Below are 21,232 nucleotides of genomic sequence, written 5' to 3'. Positions count from 1 at the left end.
CTGATTATCTCAATTACAGGTTGTGAAATTACAGATGAGTTCAGCTTGAGTAGTCCTGGCTTTGTATATATGGACTTTTCTTATTCTCCCCTCACTCTTTCTCTGCATAGCTGAGGAGAAGAGCCATGGCTAAAATTCAGCATTAATCTTTTCTGTAACATTCAGCATATACTTCAATAAATAATAAATTTTGATCATGCAAATACTATGCTGCATAAACTTCCTACCAAGAAGAAACAAAAGAAATTTATTTATCCTGCAGCTCTCTTGTTCAGATCCTCTCAAAAATTGTCTTTTTCCTTGTGTTTTTCTTCTCATTCATATGGGAGGTGAAGTGAAATATTTTCCTGCAAGTGATTTGTTTCCTTTAAAAGGAAGAAATAGCCATTAGTGTTATAATTTCTTCATGCATGTGACTACACTACTTATGATTTTGGGGAGCTTTTTTCCTTTGGTTGCTTACAGCTGAACTTTGTGTCAAAGCTGTAACAGACTTCTTCCTTTATGCCAGAAAAGGCCTGATAAAACATGATAATTCTTAGGACATGAAGATCTGTACAGAGGTGCTGAAGTTTGTTTTTAACTTTAACCCAATTTGTTGTTGATAAATATAAACCAAACAACTACTCATATTTTATTAATAACTCTTGAGTTTTGAAAATCTTCAGAGTTACTTTTAGATGTTTAAGTTGGAGAGAAAAATTCTATTTAAAGATCAGATGCACAGATCTGTGCGAGTGACCTTGGGTTCTCTCTTTATGGAGTGAAGCAGGCCAAAAATTAACTCTGCCTATTTCTTTCCAACAACAAAGGACTGTTCTGGGGTGACTGTCTCAAACTTGCATGTCTAATTTTTAGACCTTTGTAAGGAAATATGAGTCCTACTATAAATGTTTGGTCTGAAAGAAATTAATAGTTGGAAATGTCAGTAATTGCATTCTCCTGACTTGGTTAAGCACTGAGTTTGAAGCATGTGGAAATGTGCTCTGATGCTTGGTTATCAGAAATCACTGCCATTCTCGATGATCTTGCACCAGTTAAGACACAGCTCTTCTCATGATCACGTGGAGAAATGGAGAAATGGAGAAAGTTAAATTTTAAAAAGTGATTTTTAAGTGTAAGTCGGCAGCTGTGGAAAAAGGCCTGGATTTTTTTTGGCTGCTACTGTTTGGTAGAAGTTCACTGAGTAAGTCAATGGAAAGTTCATCTGGTTTGTTACGAGAATATGCTTTCCTAGAGGCACAACTCATTTCATGCCACTTGACTTGGCACATTTGCTGTGTCTTCTGTCTGTCAGTCTAAATACCTGGTTTGCTTTCATTTAAGCCTTTGCAGTCAGACATGGAAACAGTCCAGTCTGCAGGAGAATTTCTTAAGGCCTGCTTGAAATTTGTTTCTGTACACTAATAGGATTATTCTTTCCAGGAATAGATTTTATCCTTGAATGAAAGTGCCCTTTTAGCCAAAATGGAGGTAAAGCAGTTTCTTGAAATTAATCTGCCAAAACAACGGTTCAGTGAACCACAGTGAAGCTTCAGTTGTACTTCAGAAGACCTGTAAAAGTTTTTTTGGGAAGTGACAAGGAACAGCTCTTAATTTTGGTCTTTTTCCCTTTTGTCTAGACATGAACAGAACATTTCCAGATAATGTAAAATTCCGCAAAACCGCTGATCCATGTTTGCAAAATGCACTCTACAATGTATTGGTAGCATATGGGCATCATAATAAAGCAGTAGGATATTGTCAGGTGGGTAATCATTGTTTTGTAAACAATGCTGCATTTCATCAATGGTAACTGTTCTTGACCATTTGCATGTGTAGTTTTAGAAGCACACCCACAAAATATTTCTGTTTGTAAACCGGCCCTGGGAGGCTGGGGGGTGTCCCCAGTTCAAAGTCCTTCTGAATTTCTCAGTGGCTGTTCTTGTAGACAACTTGGTCAATTTGGTTCCATTTGTTAGTTGTAACATATGTGTTTTATCACACGTGGTTGTATGAAGAGTAGTTTCTTTGGAGAGCAAGAGGAAGCGAGCTTGCCTTCCCCTCGTCCTGCCATGTTTCCCCAAACAGTCCTTGGTATGTACAAGGCATCATGAGATCTCAATTTCCTTTGTTTTCACTGTCACATTTTTCAAAGTACAGAAAGGCCAGCGTTAATGTGGTGTCATGTACTTGGGGGCTGGTAGCATTTATTTAGTGCCATCTCCCAGCATAGATAGCACAGGTAAGAAGAAAATTTCTTTGAAATTCAACCTGATACTGCTTTGATGGCAGCTCAAGAAAGTTTTTCACTGTCAAGTACTGTAAAGTTTCCTGTGGGACAAAGAAGGTAAGTTGATTCATGATAGTCTGACAGTCAAGAAAAAAAACATCTGTTTTTAAGGATCTTAAAGAAGCAGGCACTGTCCTGAGCAAAATGTGGTTTTAGTTCACTTATTAAGTCCTCTCCTGTCTCCTCTGCTTCCTGAGCAAGAAAGTGTGTGCTAAGATATAGCTCATTTTAGTTGAGAAAGTTAGTGTAGTAAATACAGCTACTCCAAAGTTGAAAGAATATGAACAGTATCTTTTTAAATCTTGAGAGGAGACCTAGAGGGACTTCAACTTACACTGAAGTCTCTAAAAAAAACATATTTTCTTGTGTACCCCAACTATTTTTAGTACAGAAATTATTTACTCCCATTCTTCAAAATATCAGTGATTTATATTATTTTCAGTAATATGTATTTATCAAAACATAATTTTAATATTTTGATAATAACAGAAGGGGTGGAATTATGAATACTCACTCTTGCAAGTGTCAGGTTTCTATATAGAGGTGGTTATACACAACACAAAACTTGTAAACCATAGTAGCTTCTACATGTCCAATTGTTAATAAAATATTTTGGTACCTTTACTGTTTAAAGGGCTAACGAAAGAAGAACATTTAAAAACACTTGTGTGCATTCTTAGCACATCTGGTCTCCTCACAGGATCAATGCTATTATATGTATATGTGGAGTACTGGAGGTAATATAGAAGAAAATGGTTTGTACAAGCCTTTGGATGAATTAAGCAGCAAAAGCTTGTAAAATCTGCTGGAACTGCAACATTTTACTTGGTGTGTTTGGGTCAGACATCCTCCTCCTGCAGCCTCACTATCTACCTGCAGGTTTGTTGTGTGTGTAGTGCTCATCTAATACAGATGTGTTTGGGTTCTGATCAAGCAGCTTTCAGTTGCACAGGGCTTTGGAGTTTAAAAAAATGCAAAATTGAAATGCAAAAATACTGCTAAGCTTTTTCTTTTAATTTTCCTCTCCTTGATCTTTGTTAATGATTCTTGTTAGCTGTTGTGCAGGTTGAGCAGGTTACTCAACCAGTGGCCTTCATTACATTCTTCATTAGAATTAATTTAATATGCACACTTTGTAGAACTGTAGTATTTTAGTCCTTAATCAAAAGAAGTAAGCTAGAAACTCCTAAGATAAATGTATGCATCTCAAAACCCTTCTTTCTATTTCAGGGTATGAACTTCATTGCTGGATACCTGATTCTTATTACAAAGAATGAAGAGGAGTCCTTTTGGTTGCTAGATGCTCTTATTGGAAGAATCTTGCCTGGTATGTTAAAAACATAGTTTTATTTATATATTGGAGTTTGGCTTTTATCTTTGCATTCTTCTCCAGTTGTAGACAATATCTGCATCTGGTCTGTTCAGTAGCTTTCTAAATTCCCTTGTCTGGATCTCTGGGGTTTGCAGGAGGTGTTCACACAAGCAGTTTTGCCCCATGTATAAGCTGAACCTCACTGCACATGTGAGGTAATTTAAAACCAGAAGCAGACACCAGGCACAGCTATATTTTTTACTCCTGTGAAAATGCATTTGGAAATGCTTTTTCTTGGGATTTAATTATAGAGGGAGAATGGTTCTATTGTGAATTCCCATTAGCATTGCACAGGTCTGACTACAGATACAACTTTAATGTAGGTGGAAGGTCTCATTGGAAGACCAGTGGAAAATGAAGGACTAATCCTTATTGGCCTAGTTTTGTTTTTACATAGATTTTTATCTCAAATGCTTGGAGATGGATTTCAGTATTACACTAGGTACTGGTCAAGGACATCAAGGTTGATTGAAACTTTAACTTTTTCTTCTGTCTGTTCATGTTTAAGATTAAACAAAAACCAAATTTTAATAGAATAGAAATAGAATAGGAATATAAAGACCTTCAGAAGTAAAGAATAGCTGAAAGATTATTTTCATGCTTTCAAATGACTGTAAGAAATTCTTTTACACTGAATACACCGTGTAGGAACTTGGATTTTCCTTGTGTGGAAACAGTGGTTGGACTTTGTTTCCAGACCAAACGAGTAGAGAGAGGCAGGGAATGTTATGAGTTGTTGAATCAGTCTGCAAATATTTAACATTATGCAGCCTTGAAGTTTACTTTCAAGCTGTAAAAATAGTCTAAAGAAATCAGCTGTCTGTTGCTTTTGTTCAGCCTTGAGAGCTCTAAGCTGTGCAAATAGGAGACAAGTAGGAGACAGAGCTGCTGTCTGCTATAGGACCTGCCACTGCCTGGCTTGGGTGGATGCCTGCTTTGACATCACTGTCAGGGATAAGGCACTCAGTAAAAGGCAGGTTTATTGTGAAGAGATGTGCAGAAACTCTTGCTGTTAATCCTTTCAATAGTCTTACACACTTTAATTTGAAGCAAAGGAGTTAGAGTCAGAATTTTGTTTGCTGGTCTTGGTAGGGAACCTAATTCACTTTATCAGAAAACCTTCATTTTTATATATCCTTCTACACTATACTGATACTTGTGGCAAAAGTTGTTCTTACTTTTCCCTCTTAGCTGTTGACTTTATCTTAGGCAGGTAGCACTGGTCATGGGAAGAAACTCATAACATGAAATGCGATTACTGTGTATAAAGGAGGTATATATTTACTCAAGTTATAGGTATATTTTTACTTTTCTGTAACAAGACTTTATCCTTCTGTAACAGGACTTTATCCTGGGTCCAACATGACTATTCTATATAGTATAAATACGAATATATTGAATAATAGAAGGCTTTATTAGCAGAAAACTTGTTGCTGATGTTCTTTCCCCCAACCCCCTGAGATTTTTAAAAATATTTTTATCCCTTCTAGTCCCACTACTCTCCTATATAGTTTCATTTGTATATTTATAAAGATCAAAGCATGACAGATAAAATAATTGGAATAATTTCAGTGAAATACTGTGTGTGCATATGTGAGAAAAAGAATTAGACCATATTCATAAAGCAACTCACTCAGGTAAATAATTACTGCCTTTCTGTATTGCACATTTCAGTTTTAAGCCCTATTATTATTTGTTAGGGAAGCAGAGTACTTCTCAAGATTTTGTTGATCTTGAATGTTTTCCAGATCTTCAGAGGGAAGACTAGGAGTCTGTTTTGTTGGATGCTAACAGTTTGAAAAGCTAACATTTTTCCATTAGTTTGGTTGCTGATTTGTTTTTCTTGATTTGTTTGCATTAGAATATACGTAATTTCGCCCTATTGTTGCACCAAATATACCTCCAGGTCGTGTCCTCATTTTCGAGTGTGTCCTGTCATTGCCAGTAAAATCAGTGGTGCTTTAGGACAATTTAGAAATCCATTCTCTGTCCTCTGCCATGTCCCTGTGGGTGCTTCCTCCCCTGCCCACACGTGTTTAATTACATTAAACAGCTGCTCCAGAGCCACCATGCTGACAGTGGTTTTCTTGGTCAGCAGATGAACTAAGCCAGCCACAGATCAATGTCATTGATTGAAAAATGTACAGTGTGACAGATGGGAACATTCTGGGGAAGTGACAGAAAATGGGACTCCATCAGTAAAGGTTTTCTGGCTGAATTGTTTTGTTACATCCAAATGGAGATAACACAGCTGGAAGAGAGAGACAGTAAATTAGGCTTTGGTTGACTGGTAAGAGGAGTTGTGTGCATGCCTTTCATTTGGCTGAATGTAGCACTGCTGGGTACAGCTGGGTGAGGCCAGAAGGTTCCTGCTTCTGCTGAGGGCAAGACCATGCATTTCTGCCTCTTGTCTGTCAACTGCTTAACTGGGGATTTGGAGGGATTATCATTTAAATACAGCAAGGGGGAAGAGAATTATTTGTTTAACTGAAATTTTGGGTGTTACCAAGTTTGTTTTATTCCCAGGCTCATTCAGACAGATGGCTGGAGCAGACAGCATTGCCCACAAGAAGCACTATAGATTCAATTCAAGCTCAGAGTGGAAATGCCTGCAGTTTTTACTCAGTGTAGCTCTGATATTTCTGTTCTGTTCATCACTCTGATCCTTGTTGAGAAGTTCTGGGGGGTTTTTCATGCTATTAAGGAAAGAGTGGGGAGATTACTTTAGAAAGCATTGCGTATGTAGGACCTTCTGTGATACCTCAGTATGTAAGTAAAGGAGTATACTTGTCATCCTTTACATATTTGTGATTAAATGGTGAGCTTATGAGAAGAAAAACTCAACAATTTGGTCTCACTTTAGCATGACAGTTATGCTTATATATAGAGGAATAATCCCCCTTCATACCTTCAGTGGTTCTCAGTCTGGAAACAATTGTGTGTATCAACCTATACTCTAACTAGTCTACTGGACCATTATACTAGAGTTACTCTTACTGAAAACTAATTGTAGAGTACTTCTGCTGTGGTTAAGAGAGCTCTCATGAGTTCTGCACTCCCTAGTTCATGACCAGTTTAATATCCTTTTATTCTAGTGTCAATGCTGACTTCTGGGGGTGAGAAAAGTCCCCCTCTCTTTTGTGCTTATTTTTCATGTATTTGTAGGATGCAGTCAATTAATTTTTGAGGTTATGTATGTTTGTATAGCTATGCTCCTTCAGTGAAAATCTTCTCTTGCATGGAACTTTTCTCTGTTCCTGTTTTAGCCTAGTAATTACTCTGTGTGCTTGTTCCAGTTTGAATTGATTTTTCAATTATTTTTTTTTAAACCTGATCACAGTGGCACACTTCTATTTTCCAGTGGAGAATTCTTGAGAGAAAAGCTGTAGGATTTCTCTTGCCTTTTTTCCCCGGTGGCACTCTAGTTTTAATTTGTGATCTCCATCATAGTTCATGTACTGTTCCTTCTCTCTCATTGTCAAAAGATGTTCTTTCCACAGCATTTAGGAATTCATAACACCTTTTTGCTGAATACTATTTCTACATTGTTGTTATTTTAAATGTCATCATGTCTCTTACTCCCGTCTTTCCACTGTTGCTTTGTGTATTGACATGGGTCAGTATCTCTTAGTTTAGGGTTGTCAACAAATACCAGTTTTTTCTTTTTCTCCAGTGTTCTTAATAAAAATCTTAAATGAGGTGTAGCATTCTTCAAGAATCAGTCTAACAATCTTTAGACTGAAGTCTCATTACTTTTTAGCACCTTCTTCTAAATTTTTTTACCCATGTGTACGGCCTGGTTGTTTTTAAAAAATTGAAAGGCCAGAGTTTTGAATGATTAATGATTAAACAGTCACCACAGTACTAGACTGCATAAGCTGCAAGCACACGAGGTGCAAAGCAAGGTGCCACTCTGGTGTGTAGTGTAGTGACTGCTGGTTAAGGCAAGTGCCTGCATGCTGAGATAACAGATATCTCCCATGTTTGTTCAGCTCTCTGGCTTGCAATTGTATCAGCCTGGGACCCACAGGTTGCTCAAGAGATTAGGCACAGTAAGAGATGTGAATGGTTGAACTGAATGGCATCATAGCTACATATCAAACTCTTGAATATCCTTCTCTTTTGAGTGATTCATGTTATAACAATCTTTGAGTCCCATCATAAAAACTTACAGGTTTGAAGGGAAGGACCACTTGGGAAATGCAGAATGCTGTATGTACTAAGCTGTAAAGCATTTCTATTTAGACTATTTGCTTTTAATTGCAATTGAGCCTGTATTTATTTTCTTCTTGTGGCTGAATTTATGTAAATACCCTAATTGGGTATTGCCAGAGAACCTCTGAAGGCCGAAATGGCTTGGCAGCTGCATCTTTTCAGATCTGCATCTCCAAAGGGAGTGGTACTCTTCACAGGAAGCATTTTTATTTAGTTGTGCAGGTAAAAAACACTGCTAGAGCAGTAAACTGAGCTTAACTGAGCTGCATTTGCAGCTTAAGGTGGGGACTGTTGTGATGAAAAGCATTTCAATTCAGAGAGAAGACTTGAGCACCTCAAGCATGTGTTTTTGATGTGGAAAACTCCATTCAAGGCTATGTGTGACAAGCATGACACCATATTTGCAAAGTAGGTTTTGACAACTGTGCTTTTTTATAGCACCATCAACCCAGAAAATTTCAGCAGATTGATTGGTTCTAGGCTGCTTCTTCTTTCTCTGGCAGCACCCAGCTACAGGTCTGTGAATGTTTGAGCATCAGAGGTGAATTGAATATACCTAGGAATTAAGCAAGAAGTGTCCTGTTAAGCAGAAGGTGGAATGAAGGAGTCATGTGCCTGTATTTGGAAACCATGATAAGCCTGAAATCCTCATTACTTACAAATCTGAATTGCTAGGGGATTTCTGAGACTTGAGCAAGCAGGAAATAAGCAACTGATGGGGTTTTTTCTTAAACATTACACATGTATTTATACATTTGAAATTATTTACTTTCTGTATCCTACCTCCCTCCCACCAGTCGCAAACCTCATCAATATAAGAACAATCTTATTTAGTAGGTGTGTTTTAGGTGGCTGGGTAGAGCTTTTACACTTCTGGGTGAAACAGAAGTTTGCTGTATGTGACAAGAATATCCATGCTATCAGCTTTATTATTGTGAGGAAACATGTAGCAAAAGCACGCATGGCATTTACTTCAGTAGGGCATCCATGGCACTGCTCTGTGTGGGACTGCAGCCTTTGGCCATCTGTGCAGACAGTGCTATTTGCTTGTTTATCTACCCAGTAAGTCAAAGTTTCATCCCTTTCAAAAGCCATCAGCAAAATAACTTGCCAAATGAAATCCTAATTCATCTAGGACTGATCAAAGGTAGGATTCCCTGACTGCATGCAAAGGAGGAAGGTAGGTAGAGTGGTATAAACACAGAAGTGTGGGTTTGGGAGAAGAGAATGTGTTTGGGTTTTTTTTATGTGGAAGAACCAATTAGTGTTAAAGCCTTAGTATGCAGCACAAGGCTTACTTAGTTTGTGCTTTATATTTTGTTAGAGTAGCCATCTTGGAGGAATGTTCTTTTTTTAAATTTTTTTTGGTTGTTTTAGTATTATCTAATGGCTGGAGTTGTGAAAGCACTCGTGTACATGAGTTATTGAAACTATATTTTTGACAGAGTCATCTCCATGCTAAAGGGACTGTGCTGTTCTACCTGCAGAATTAACGCAGCAAGGCCACAGCAGCTTTTTGATTTTTTTTGTTACTGTCTGATGGTCAGCCAGGACTCTGTATGTTCTGTTACCATTTTAATAAATGAACCTTCCTGAATATGTCACTTTGACAGTAAGAAGTATAACGTGTCAGCTGATAAATGTATGATGGGTTATACACGCTCAAAGCAGATCCCAGTATACAGTTTTGTATTTTAACTTTTAAATCCCCATAACATGTATTAATAAGCTTGAAGATATCTGTGTATTAAATACCAGGACTCAAAAAACTGGAAATGTAACTGGAAATCTAACTTTCCATGCAAAAAGCCAGGTGAGGAAATAGTAGTAATTCTTCCCATTGTGGCCTTTCAGTACTTAAAGAGAGCTTTAAAAAAAGGTGGAGAGCAATGTCTCACAGGAGCAGATAGTGGTAAGACAAAGGGGAATGGCTGTAAATTAAAACAGGGACACTTAGATTAGATGTTAGGAGGAAATTCTTTACTCAGAGGATAGTGAGGCATTGAAACAGTCTGAGAAGTTGTGGGTGCCACGTCCCTGGAAGTGTTCAGGGCCAGGTCAGGATATCCAAGACTTGGTTTGAAAGAGCGCCCCTGCCACCACTGCTAGTAGTATATTCAAACTGTAAATCAGTCTTATTAAGAACACTTGCTATATTTTTTAATTGGAATTTGAGTTATCCTAATTTGCAGGTATTGCTTTTTTTTAAGTCTTTCTCCTATTATATTGAAAAGCCTACAATGCCTGGTGTGGTTTCTCTATAAAGTGGTTAACTTTGCTTTTCATTTTTCTTGCATAAATGCTACAAATAAAGAGGTTCCTTACAGAACTCAGGTTTTTCTAACCTGTTATGATGTTAATAACCTTTTCCTTCATGTCCTTTCAGTTTTTCAACTTTCTGCCTGAATTGTAAATATCAGAGCTGGGTGGAGTTTTCTAACCTCAGTTTTGCTAATGTCATAATCAGAGATTATATACTCTCTCTTCGGTAGTGAATATATCCGAAGATTGCTTTGGCTTTTTCTGAGCAAAGATGTGCTTACTCTGGATTTATTGTATTTGCAACTTAAGATCCTACAAAATTCAGAGTTTTTTTCAAAAGTTCAACTCCATTAAGTGTTGGATTTTTTTTAAATATGTCCTAATAGAAAGAAGCACTGACAGCAGGCTTTGATACTGTTTCGAAATATAGTATAATGCACATGCAGTGTAGGTGGCAACATAAAGAATGTGTTGGTGTCAGGAGATCTGCTTTGGGAGTAAAGGAAATTAAGAAAATCATGTACAGTGGTAACTTTTGTCTACGTAAATGTACAAGGAGTGTTTAGTTTGAGAGTGGTGCTTAGAAAATGCAGCCTTGTTTGCATTTCATGTCTTCACGTTCAGAAGACTGGAGTGCTTTACTAAGCTGTCAGCTTATGGCTAGTGGAGAAGTCTCGTTCCTCTTACAGTTTTAAAACCTGTTGCTTCAAGAATAAAATTAATTCTCTTGTTGGCTTCTTCAAGCTTGAAGTAAGAGGATTGTTGCTTTCATTCCCCTTCTATTCAGACCAGATTGTTAGAATGGTTTCCTTCTTGCAGTGCCACACTAGAACCATGTGTTGGTCCAGCTCTGTTTAAAGGTGCTTCTGGCCTGCTCTCAGGTAATGTGCTCAGTGGTCCCTATGATCTGACTCTAATGTTCTTGTGAAGAGTTGATGAAAATATAACACTGGGGTTCTTCTTAAGCATGAGAGGATCTCACTGCTGTGTTTTGTGCTCAGCTGTTAAGAATAATCTTGTCAGTGCGGTCAACTGATAAAATACCTATTCTTCTTAATCCTGTGGAGGAGTTAAAAATACAGATCCAGGAATCCTTATTCAGCTGAAGTCATCAGTCATTAAGACTCATTACACAGTTGTAAGCTTTTCTTTTTAATTATATTTTTAAAGTTTGTTTCCTCAACAAGTGTGATAAGCAGTTGTTTTTAGTGCTTGTTTTGTATTTCCTCTCGGTTTGAGGAAATTGGTGATAAAAGTCTGCCAAAGGGTTTTGTGAGTTAAAAACCTTGGCTCCTGGGACCATCATCAGCCCCATAAGCTGCAGACTTCTCCAAAGCATGCAACTCTTCAGACGGGCACAATTCATGGGGTGTAGTGAGGCTCAGGCCAGGCTGTTTGGAAACTGCCAAGTGGGGAATACTGTGTGTACTGTGTCTGTTTGTGTCAGCTCTGTGATACTGTGAAAAAACCTCTAGCTATTCCAATGGTAGTGGATATCTAGAGGGGAGAGAGGGAAGAGAGGAGAGCTGGCCAACAGTATTTTGCTCAGTTATATCTAAGCTATATGAGAGTGGTTTGGTATCTGTGACTTTAAGCTAGTTTTAAATGATGCAGATGTCTCTACTGAGCAGCACATAACAGAGCTGGTATGTAAATTAATAATTAACATAGCCAGTTTCATTCTCTGGAACCAGAATGTCTGAAAGTTGCATTTGTGTTTTCCAACATGCTGCTAACTTCAGTTTCTTTCTCTGAGGGGTTACACATGAAGTCTTTGTTTCTTTGTATTTCATCTCTGCTTTCTGTAATGTCTGGAAGGATGACAACTTTGCCTGCCTTTCCATTGTCTTTCTAATTAATAAGCATCCTTCTTCAGTTTCCAAATGGCAGGTAGTTACTACACCTGCTCAGAATCCCATTGTGCTCTGTGAAATACAAATGGAAAACCTAAGGCTCTTTCAGCTCCCTGGGATCTATTTTCCAAGTTTGGGACCAGAAGCAGAAGATGAATACAGGCAGATGCCATTATGTAGAAACAAACACTACCTTTTAGTTGCTGGAAAGGTCTTAATAGTAAGCAATTTCTCAAGATATATCACTCTAAATTTTGTGTGCAATCTCAATAGCAACCAATAAGTATCTATAAAATGCTTGCATTCCCATTTTTTAAAGATAGTTCTGCCATCCAAAATAATTTTGGCTTCCTTATGTTTTCTTAAATGCTCAGTTGTGAAAGATACAGCTAATACTGGTTGTGGTGTGAGTTCAGTACCCCAGGACAGAAGTTTTTAGTCAGTTTAGTTTGAAGGAAGAGATAAAATATAGCTGAACCTGTTTTGGATTGCTTGATTTGTTCAATATTTATTTTTTTTTTTCTGTTCCCTGGAAAACTAGGAACTTGTGTTTTAAAAATAACATAGTTAAGAGGTTTTAGCTTGCCATTTAACCACATATCTGCAGGATATCACTCTCGCCAGGACACCTGCAGGGGTCACTCTGTCCTGATACTGCAAAAAGAATTGGCAGTACTCCTGGGTTTCCTCCTTTTCCTGTTGTGGCTCTCTGATTTCTTCCCAAATGTAGTTGTTCAGCTTTTAATGTAAGGCTCATGATGCAGATACTTCAAAGACACAAAAACTGGTATGTTTTAAATGTTCTTTTTTTTCCCTACAAATGGGTGGAATTCCCCTACACATGAAGGAATCTATTTTGGGTTTGACTTGAGATATAGGAAATGTAGAACTGAGTTCTTTTCATTAATTCTGTTCATGGAAACCTCTGAATTTTCTTGCCAGCCTTTAGGCCTGCTCTGTTTCCCTCCTGGATTCCAGTGAGGTCTGGTAGCAAATGGTATTTCCAGCAAGGAGATATTCTTGAATGTTGCCTGGTGGTATAAAAACAAACTATTTCTGCTACTGTGGGAGGAGAGAGATTATCATCATCTCAAACACACACACCCACCCCATTTCTCATGGACATTATAAACATATTCTTGTGAATAAAATACTTTGCACTGTGTAGACTGAGAAAAGTTCAACCAGCCAATTTTTAACTTCCAGTTGGTTTGCGTCTCCAAGACGAGTCATTCTGTCCCAGGCTGGGCTGTGTAGGCTCTTAAAATAATAGAAATGCTGTAAGATAAGCAGCAGAGCTGATGTCTTGTTTTGGGCATTTTTGTAACACTTAGGAATTTAGTTCCTCTAGGAATATGTATATTTAACCTGACATATGCACAACAGACTGGAAGGGGTTGTTTGTTTTTTTTAACTTCTGTAGCTCTTGACTCCTAGAGATAATTTAAGACTATAAGAGTATTGCTTCTTAAACTTTTATTTTTGGAACCTCTTAATCTATTTGTAACAGGGAACAAGGTCATAGAGTCCCTACAAGCTTTATCCTTCTTTCCTGCAAATCTTATTAATGTTCTGGAGCACAAGGAGCCAGTTATGTCTTAGTCTTGGACATTCTGGTAAGATCCAGAGAGGTGCAAACTACTGTGACAGGGAGACAATGAAATGTAGTGTTAATGTCTCTGCCAGGACTGAGCTTCCAGCTCAGTGACTGCATGCCACAGGCAGTGCAGCGTTGGTAATGAAAAGCCCTTTGAACAAGGCAAAAAGTCCCTTAATGTGGTCACCTGTGTTGTACAGTAGCAATAAAGTAGCTGGCAGCTGGTGAAGCTGGCTTTTCCTGTTTGCTGCTTGACTCCAAAAAGAAGCTGATGATCCCAATCTCTCGAGCAGAGAGAGCCACAGGGCTACGCTGCTGTTCAGGGTCAGAACTTTGATGAGGAAGGATGACAGGATGAATTCCATGTGGGATGCTGCCCACATTGCCCTATTATGCTCTCAGGCACTCCTGAACTTAGCAAAGCATCCAAAATCCATAGGCAGATACTCGGAACAACAGACTGGGCAAAGCACATGGGTAAGCAACAGAGGGGAAGCTGAGAGGAAAATACAGAAAGCCTTGGGTCAGTTTTCAAAAGCACTTGAAAATGCAAAGCTGCTTGATTTTCATCTAGATAGTCTTCTGGAATTTAGTAATAAATTAATAATACAATAATAATTTATAATACAGTATTTCACTTGCTGCCTTACAGAAAATGTGATGAAAAATAAGGTAGTGTGTGATCACCTAAAAATTATAAATTGTTTGATCGTTTGAAGAAAAAAATGGAAACAACCCGGCTATGTGTGTTTTTCAGGGGAATGATACTTTATCAGAGGACATTCCTATAAACCAGCCAGATCAACAGATACACGATATAATTAGACTCTTTTTTTAATTAGTAAGTGGCAGATTGGGAGCAGTTACTGACTCAGGTTTGTTCTGGGTCATCAACTGCTCAGTATTTTGCCAGATTATTGAGAGGGGAAAAATAATTAAGATGCTAATTAAATGTGGATCATGCAAATCTAGAAATTTCAAATAATTTGTAAGATACAAGATATGTAAGAAATATAAAGCTAATGTGTTTCAATGATAGATGAGTAAAAATAATTGACTCTGCTATATTTTGTGGAAAAACAGCTTTGTGGTGTGGGAGAGTGGTAGGCATGTATAGACTTGGTTATAAACAAGGATATTTTGACTTCTGGGCAGAGCAGCCAATTATAAAATATTAGGAAAGTAGGGCACACAGTGAAGCATTTGCAACAAGGGAGAGCTGCAGGATTTTTGCTGAGGGGACATTTCCAGAAGGCTTAATGGCTGGGAATCCCTAGTGAATAGGAAGGGAATAGAAGAGCCATGTAGGTTAAATGTTACCAAGCACTGAGTCACTGAACCAAGTTACAAAATCATTTTCCCTAGGGAAACCAGATGTAGACTGTGAAAGGTATTCCTTGTAAGTGATCTGTGGGCAAGTTTTGCACACAAACCAGATGTAGACTGTGAAAGGTATTCCTTGTAAGTGATCTGTGGGCAAGTTTTGCACACATATGAGGTTCTCCAGGAATGTTTCTGAAGGATTTGGAAATGTGGCTTTCCTAATTTGATGAGCTAATTTTATTTACATACATTTATGTATAAAATATATATATACAGGAAAAATAAATAGAAAATTATAATTGCATATTAATTATGTGTAATAATTATAATGAATACCCACATTAACTATAATTAACATATAATGATTGCATAAATAATTACATATTATATACATAAAACATACAATAATTACATAAAAATGTCTTGAGTGCAGATTCTTTTAACCTAACTTCTGTTGTGAACTGCTAGCAGCTAATATCCTGAAAACCCCTGCTACTGAGTTATTGGCATTTGCATAAATCGTTAATCACTCCTCCCACTGGTTCTGCAGCAGCGCTGGGCTGAGCATTGCAATGCTGTGTACCAGGGCACATGGGAGCTGCTCCTGCTCCACGAGGAACAGCAGGGGGCTGCCCCAGATAGATGAATAGTTCCTTTTTTCCTTTCTGTCCAGCAGTACAATCTAACAGACTTGAATGAAATTTTAATTTACACCAAAGCTTCCTGGCTGCTTCAGTAATTTGTGGAGTGACATATCAATGTTGCCTGTCGGTTAACTTTTTGCTTCCCAGCTCTCGAAGAGCTGAGTATGTGTCCAGTTGTGTTCTTGAGACCCTGACATTTACTTTGCTGTGCAAATTAAAAATAGCAGCTGCTGTTGATTTCAGCATATCAGATGATTGCAGAGAGCAGAGCGAGTGGGCTGCTGTCCTTCCTCCTGAGGACATTTGCCAGTGGTAACTTGAAGAAGTTTTCAGTACGCATGTGTTTCAGGAGCACAAATAAAGAGGAATAGATGGTTTGTGGATGTATGAGAGCAGGAGGAATGATAGGAAAGGGAAAAGGCTTGTTCTGTTACTTGTTACTTGAGAAATGATTAGATTTCACTTGTATTAAATCAGCATTTTTAAAAACATATACTGAGCTAATTAACGTTACTATTGCTGCATTCCAGCTCAAAAATGAGCATAGCACTAATGCAACATATGCAGAAAGAGAGGGGTTTGTGTTAGCTCTGAGGTCATGGTGTGTTTTTAATACACTTTTCCACGGTATTTGTGTGTTTTAACTGTTGGAACTTTCCCTACAAGCCATTGAAAGGCAGATGGTTAAAGAATATATATGAGTGGCAGTGACTCACAGGTCTGTAGACCTCACTCTTCGGGGGAACAAAGTATCCCAGACAGAAAGCTAGGTTCCTAAAGATTGATTGTGATGCTCTGTAGTACCATTAAAAACTCCTGTAGATGTTCCAGAGTTTTGACAGAACAAATGTAGAACAAATAGCTCATGGAAGAGAAAGTCTTCAGGAAAACCATTGGCACAGGAAAGAGTGGAATATTAAACTGCTCTTGTGAAATTAAAGAAATTTAAATGGTTATACATGTACTGCATAGTTTGGGCATATTTTTAAACTTACCTGTGGCACTGGAAGTTTCTATTAGAATTATTTCAGGCAAGTAGACTTTGATTCCTTCACCTTTTATATGAACTGTTGGCCTAAGCTGTGTGTGTGTCTGGGGACATTGGCAGAAACCAATTAGGACAGAGAAACCTGAATTGAAGCTTTCCAGAATCAGTGAAGGAGAGAAAGGCCTAGAAAGGCACTTGTATTACCACTAGTTTCTCTCCATAAAAAAAACAAACAAAAAACATAGATCTTGTCAGCAAAGCACTTGTGAACTATCAAAAGTTGCTTCCCAGGACCGGAGTGGCCAAGTCCAGCTTAAATGTTTCTGTCAACACATAAACCCAAAATACAAATTTCTTAAGCATCAGTGTAATTCTTGTGTCATACTGGGGCATGAATACTTATGAATTGAAACACCATCTTTTTCTTCCTTTAAATATACCCAAAGCTAGTTTTTTATAGAGCCGAGACGCTCATTACTCAGCCTGCACCTTGGTAATGGAAATGCTTACCCTGACAAACAGGCTGTGGACTGACAGCCAGAGTGCTTGTTGTTCTTAATTGTGAATTTACCAGTTACTGCAGTGACCAGAAGTGCAGGAATGTAGGTCTTATTTCAGTCCCTGTCTTGCAGGTAAATTAAGTAGGAAGAGATGTTGCCCGAGGGATCTGTCATTCACTTCCTTTCAGAATTATTCTATGAGAAGTGGGATTTTCTTGGCTCAGAGAACAGTGGAAAACTCCTGCCTTAATGGCTAGGTCACACCTTAGAAGATGGGGAGTATCTGGCCTCCAGCATCCCTGTACAGCTGATGCTCTGGGGAATTTGCATTTCCAGTTTGACTGGACCTGGTCTAAAGGCTACAGGTTATTGTGGTGGTTATATTGAACTGCTTAAATATTAGTAACACTTTTTTAGTTTAAGCAAGCAGTTAAAAAACACGTAGACAATCCTCCCTTGGGAAGGAAGAATGAAGTGCCAAAAAACATCAGAGAGAAATACTCAGAAAGATACTTCAGTAGGCATGAATGAAGTGTTTGTGCAGAGGGATCAGCCTTGGCTGAAAGAGCAGCATTCTATGACCACAGTGCAGAGATCTTAGTGCTGTGGGTTGATTTCCTTCACCTGGGGATTCCTAGGCTCAGCATGCCTTTGTACATTCAGCTGCAGAAGACATTCTCTTCATTTTCATGGAAAGATCATGTGCACAGATTCCTGAGTTTTGATTTCTTCTCTTTAAGATTATTACAGTCCTGCAATGTTGGGCCTGAAAACTGATCAGGAAGTCCTCGGAGAACTTGTGAAAATGAAAGTTCCAGCTGTGGCAGAGCTGATGGAAAGACATGGAGTCATGTGGACCCTAGTGGTGTCACGCTGGTTTATATGCTTGTTCATTGACATTCTTCCAGTGGAGGTAATTGGTAACATAAACTTCTTACTACACCCCTAATTATTTCATTTGTACTGCCTTATAATAATTGCTTACTGGAAATCAAGGTTAATGTGAATTCTCTTCTTTCCTGCAGACTGTGCTCCGAATATGGGATTGTTTATTCTATGAAGGGTCAAAAATCATCTTCCGTGTGGCCTTAACGTTGATTAAGCAAAACCAAGCTTTTATTTTGGAAGCCACGAATTTCCCTGACATTTGTGATAAATTTAAGCAGATCACCAAAGGAACATTTGTAACAGAGTGTCACAGCTTCATGCAGGTAAATTCTCTGCAGCTTTTAGTCATTCCATATTAAAACCAAGACTGACTTAGATATGTTTTTCACTGAGCAAAAGATGGGTACAGTTAGGAGAAACATAGCTGCTAATATTGTTTTTAAAAAAGCTTTATAATAAATACATTAATATATTAAATAATTTATATTTAATAATTATAACTTAATTAATATATTTAATAGTTACTATCTAATTCCATATATAGCAATCCATCCACATTATCTGTCGTACAGGGAAATTTTTTTTTTCCTTTTTACCAGTTAAGGCAGGAAGTCTGATGAGAAAATAGTGCATTTTTCCAGTGAACTACGGATATTGATCCTATGCTTTTTCAGATGAATTGTAAATATGGTAGCGTTGAATAAGCATGAAGTGAATTTTAAGCTTGCACTGATAAATGTCTGTAGTGCCTGAACACACAGCAGTCTGTTTAGAACAAGACAGTAGCAGCAGTTCTTATGTCCAGACAAAAATCCATGAAGTTGAATGTCCAAGTGCTATGACAGGCTGCAATCTAAGAATTACTGTTTTAAATTATTAACACAGTGGGTGCCACATCAGTATAAAACATTAGATTCAGGGCTTATGGAAACATAAAAGGTGGTATCTCCAAAACAAGTAACAGGAGCACATTTGTCATAAATCACTTGGTCAACTCCACTATCATTATTTGCTCAGTGTGCAAAAAACCATGTCCTGGATGGTGACGTTTGCCTCCTGAAGTGTTTCGTGCTCCTGGCACATCTCTGTGCATAGGTCGGTCACAGCAGGATGTCATTTATACTAACTTCCATTATTCATATAGAAGAAAAATGAGCATAACTTACTGACACTTTTAAGTCTTTTAATTAAAGGAACAAGAAAAAAATCACAGGTACAGCTTTCATTTAGAAGGGAGATGTATGAGAGGTTTTTCCATTGCATAAACAGTTTAGAATAAGAATTTTATTAAATGTTAACTGCCTTAAGAACACCTGCTAACACTTGTCCTTGAAGAACTTCCCTCTCCCCTTTTTAAAGTGTTAAATTTTACACCAGCTATTTTTAGAAAATCACCCACCTTTTTCCTTTCAGTTACTGAGTAAAAGATTTCGAACTGTTATTTACTATAGTAATAGGGTTTTGAAGGCAATTAGATGAAGAATTTAGGTTAGGTTCTTCTGTGACTTTGAAACGTGTACTTTTGTACTTGGGTGTTTGTTGGCTTGGGTTTTTTTTCAGCAGTACATGTATTAGTACCAGTAGAGGTGTCTTTGTGCCTTCTCCCCCAGAAGAGAACCTTAGTTTTTAGTTTGAACGCTTCTCCACCAGAAAGGTGTTCTGAACTGGTTCAATTAGTCTCATCTTTAGAGCTGTCATTTAACAGCTCCAGAGAACTGAGGTGCCCTTAACTGTAGCTTAAAGTGCATAAACCTGTAGCTTTGCTTCACAATTTTGTTCACTCAGAAGTTCTGGGTGAAGTAGTGGAAACAACTGTGTATTGTTCTTGAACAACAAAAAACAACAAGTGAAAACAAAAGAAAAAAAGTAATTGAAGATGGTGTGATGGAATTCAGAACACATCAAGTTCTTACATCCCTATCCATGACTCCTCTGGAAAGCCTGGTAGAGAAGAGGAGCAAAAGGTAGTGTCATGAGGGATTAAAACTGATTTTCTGCAGTAGGAAGACACTGGTTTCACCTCTGCCAGCATTGCACAACAAGTGCACCGGTGTTTTGTCACATTACCCAGGACAGTTTCATATGTTCTAAACATGCCACTCTCCACCACCTGCCATCTAAAATAATCTCAACTGGACACACATTCAAACCAGATTTTCTGTTGCTGCTTTTGTGTCATTTACTGCACTTGTTATGAGCTGCAGGTTTAGTGTCTGTTTACAGCTCAGTAGATGAAGATGTTACCCTGTTACAGGAAAGCCAAAGAGCACTGAGCAATTTTACCGTATGGACATCGAAGCAGGGATTTCACACCTCAGAGAATTATGTGAGAATTCTAGCATGCTGTCCAAGGCCAGCATTTTAACTAAGAATTTTCTTCTTTTGCCCTCAGAAAATATTCACCGATCCTGGAAGCTTATCCATGGCAACAATCAACAAACTCCGAGAGACTTGCAGGGAGAAGTTGCTTTCTCAGGGATAACGTGCCAGATGTAATCAGGTGGTCAGCTACTACAGCAATTGACACATTCCTCTATTTGCACTGATTAAAGCACACTTTAAGCTTTCCATTAATTAATTGACACTTGACCAATTTTTTCCTGCCTTTCAAGTGTATTAACACTTTGTACTGTATGTCAGATTTGATAACTGGAACTGGTGGTTCTGTTACTGTTTGTTGGTGGTGTGTTGTTTTTATTTTTTAAGGATTATGGTATCTTCAGACTAGAATGTGATCAATGTCAGGACCCTCCTTTAAAAAAAAATAGTCCCAGGGAATTTTGTAATATTAAAAGCAAACAGATGTATAAAATTATGTATTACTGTGTTAACTGTGACACTGTTACCATTTGTACAAAATAAATTAATTTAAATTGTCAGAACCTGTTTCTTGGTGTAGAGAGTAAAATATGTGATCTGAGTCCTCACTGCCAGCCAGTGGCTGGAATACAAGCATCTTTTTCCTCACTGCTCTCACTTCAGGAACTCAAATACAGCAACGTGCAGGGCAAGAGAACAGTCAGTGATCTTCACTAACAGTTGGTTTATGCTGTGTGAGATAGAGCAGCTGTAGTGCAATTCTCCCACACCTGTCCCTAAAAATTTGAGGAGAAACATTTGTAAAGATATCCACCAACAGACTTCTTTGACGGGAAGACACTGGTTAGTTCCAAAGTCTGTACTGGCACCGGGCCACTACCAGCCCTGCTGGGGGGCTAGAGGTCTGGGAATTGCTTTCTTGTCCAAACAGAGCCCTCTCGTGGCCAAATCCTCTCCTTACAGCTGGGGAAAGGCAAAAAAGAAAACTGGAGCGCTTTC

General features: G+C 38.1%; 1 protein-coding gene across 3 annotated transcripts in view; it reads left to right on the top strand.

The window, feature by feature from the left end:
- Nucleotides 1-20,796, top strand: part of GRTP1 (growth hormone regulated TBC protein 1) — a 34,264-nt gene extending 13,468 nt beyond the window's left edge. For all 3 annotated transcript variants that reach the window (XM_086880246.1, XM_086880247.1, XM_086880245.1), the window contains 5 exons: nucleotides 1,623-1,747; nucleotides 3,503-3,599; nucleotides 17,767-17,939; nucleotides 18,052-18,237; nucleotides 20,307-20,796. In XM_086880246.1, the coding sequence (XP_086736372.1) occupies nucleotides 1,623-1,747; nucleotides 3,503-3,599; nucleotides 17,767-17,939; nucleotides 18,052-18,237; nucleotides 20,307-20,396 (671 nt within the window). In that variant the 3' untranslated portion in view covers nucleotides 20,397-20,796. The remainder of the gene's footprint in view (nucleotides 1-1,622; nucleotides 1,748-3,502; nucleotides 3,600-17,766; nucleotides 17,940-18,051; nucleotides 18,238-20,306) is intronic.
- The last annotated feature ends 436 nt before the right edge of the window (nucleotides 20,797-21,232 follow it).

Source organism: Cyanistes caeruleus, chromosome 3, assembly GCF_971803275.1.
Source record: "Cyanistes caeruleus chromosome 3, bCyaCae1.hap1.1, whole genome shotgun sequence".
NCBI classification, from domain to species: Eukaryota; Metazoa; Chordata; class Aves; order Passeriformes; family Paridae; genus Cyanistes; species Cyanistes caeruleus.
The sequence above is the reverse complement of the archived record's forward strand: the minus strand, read 5'-3'. Positions and strand labels throughout refer to the sequence as shown.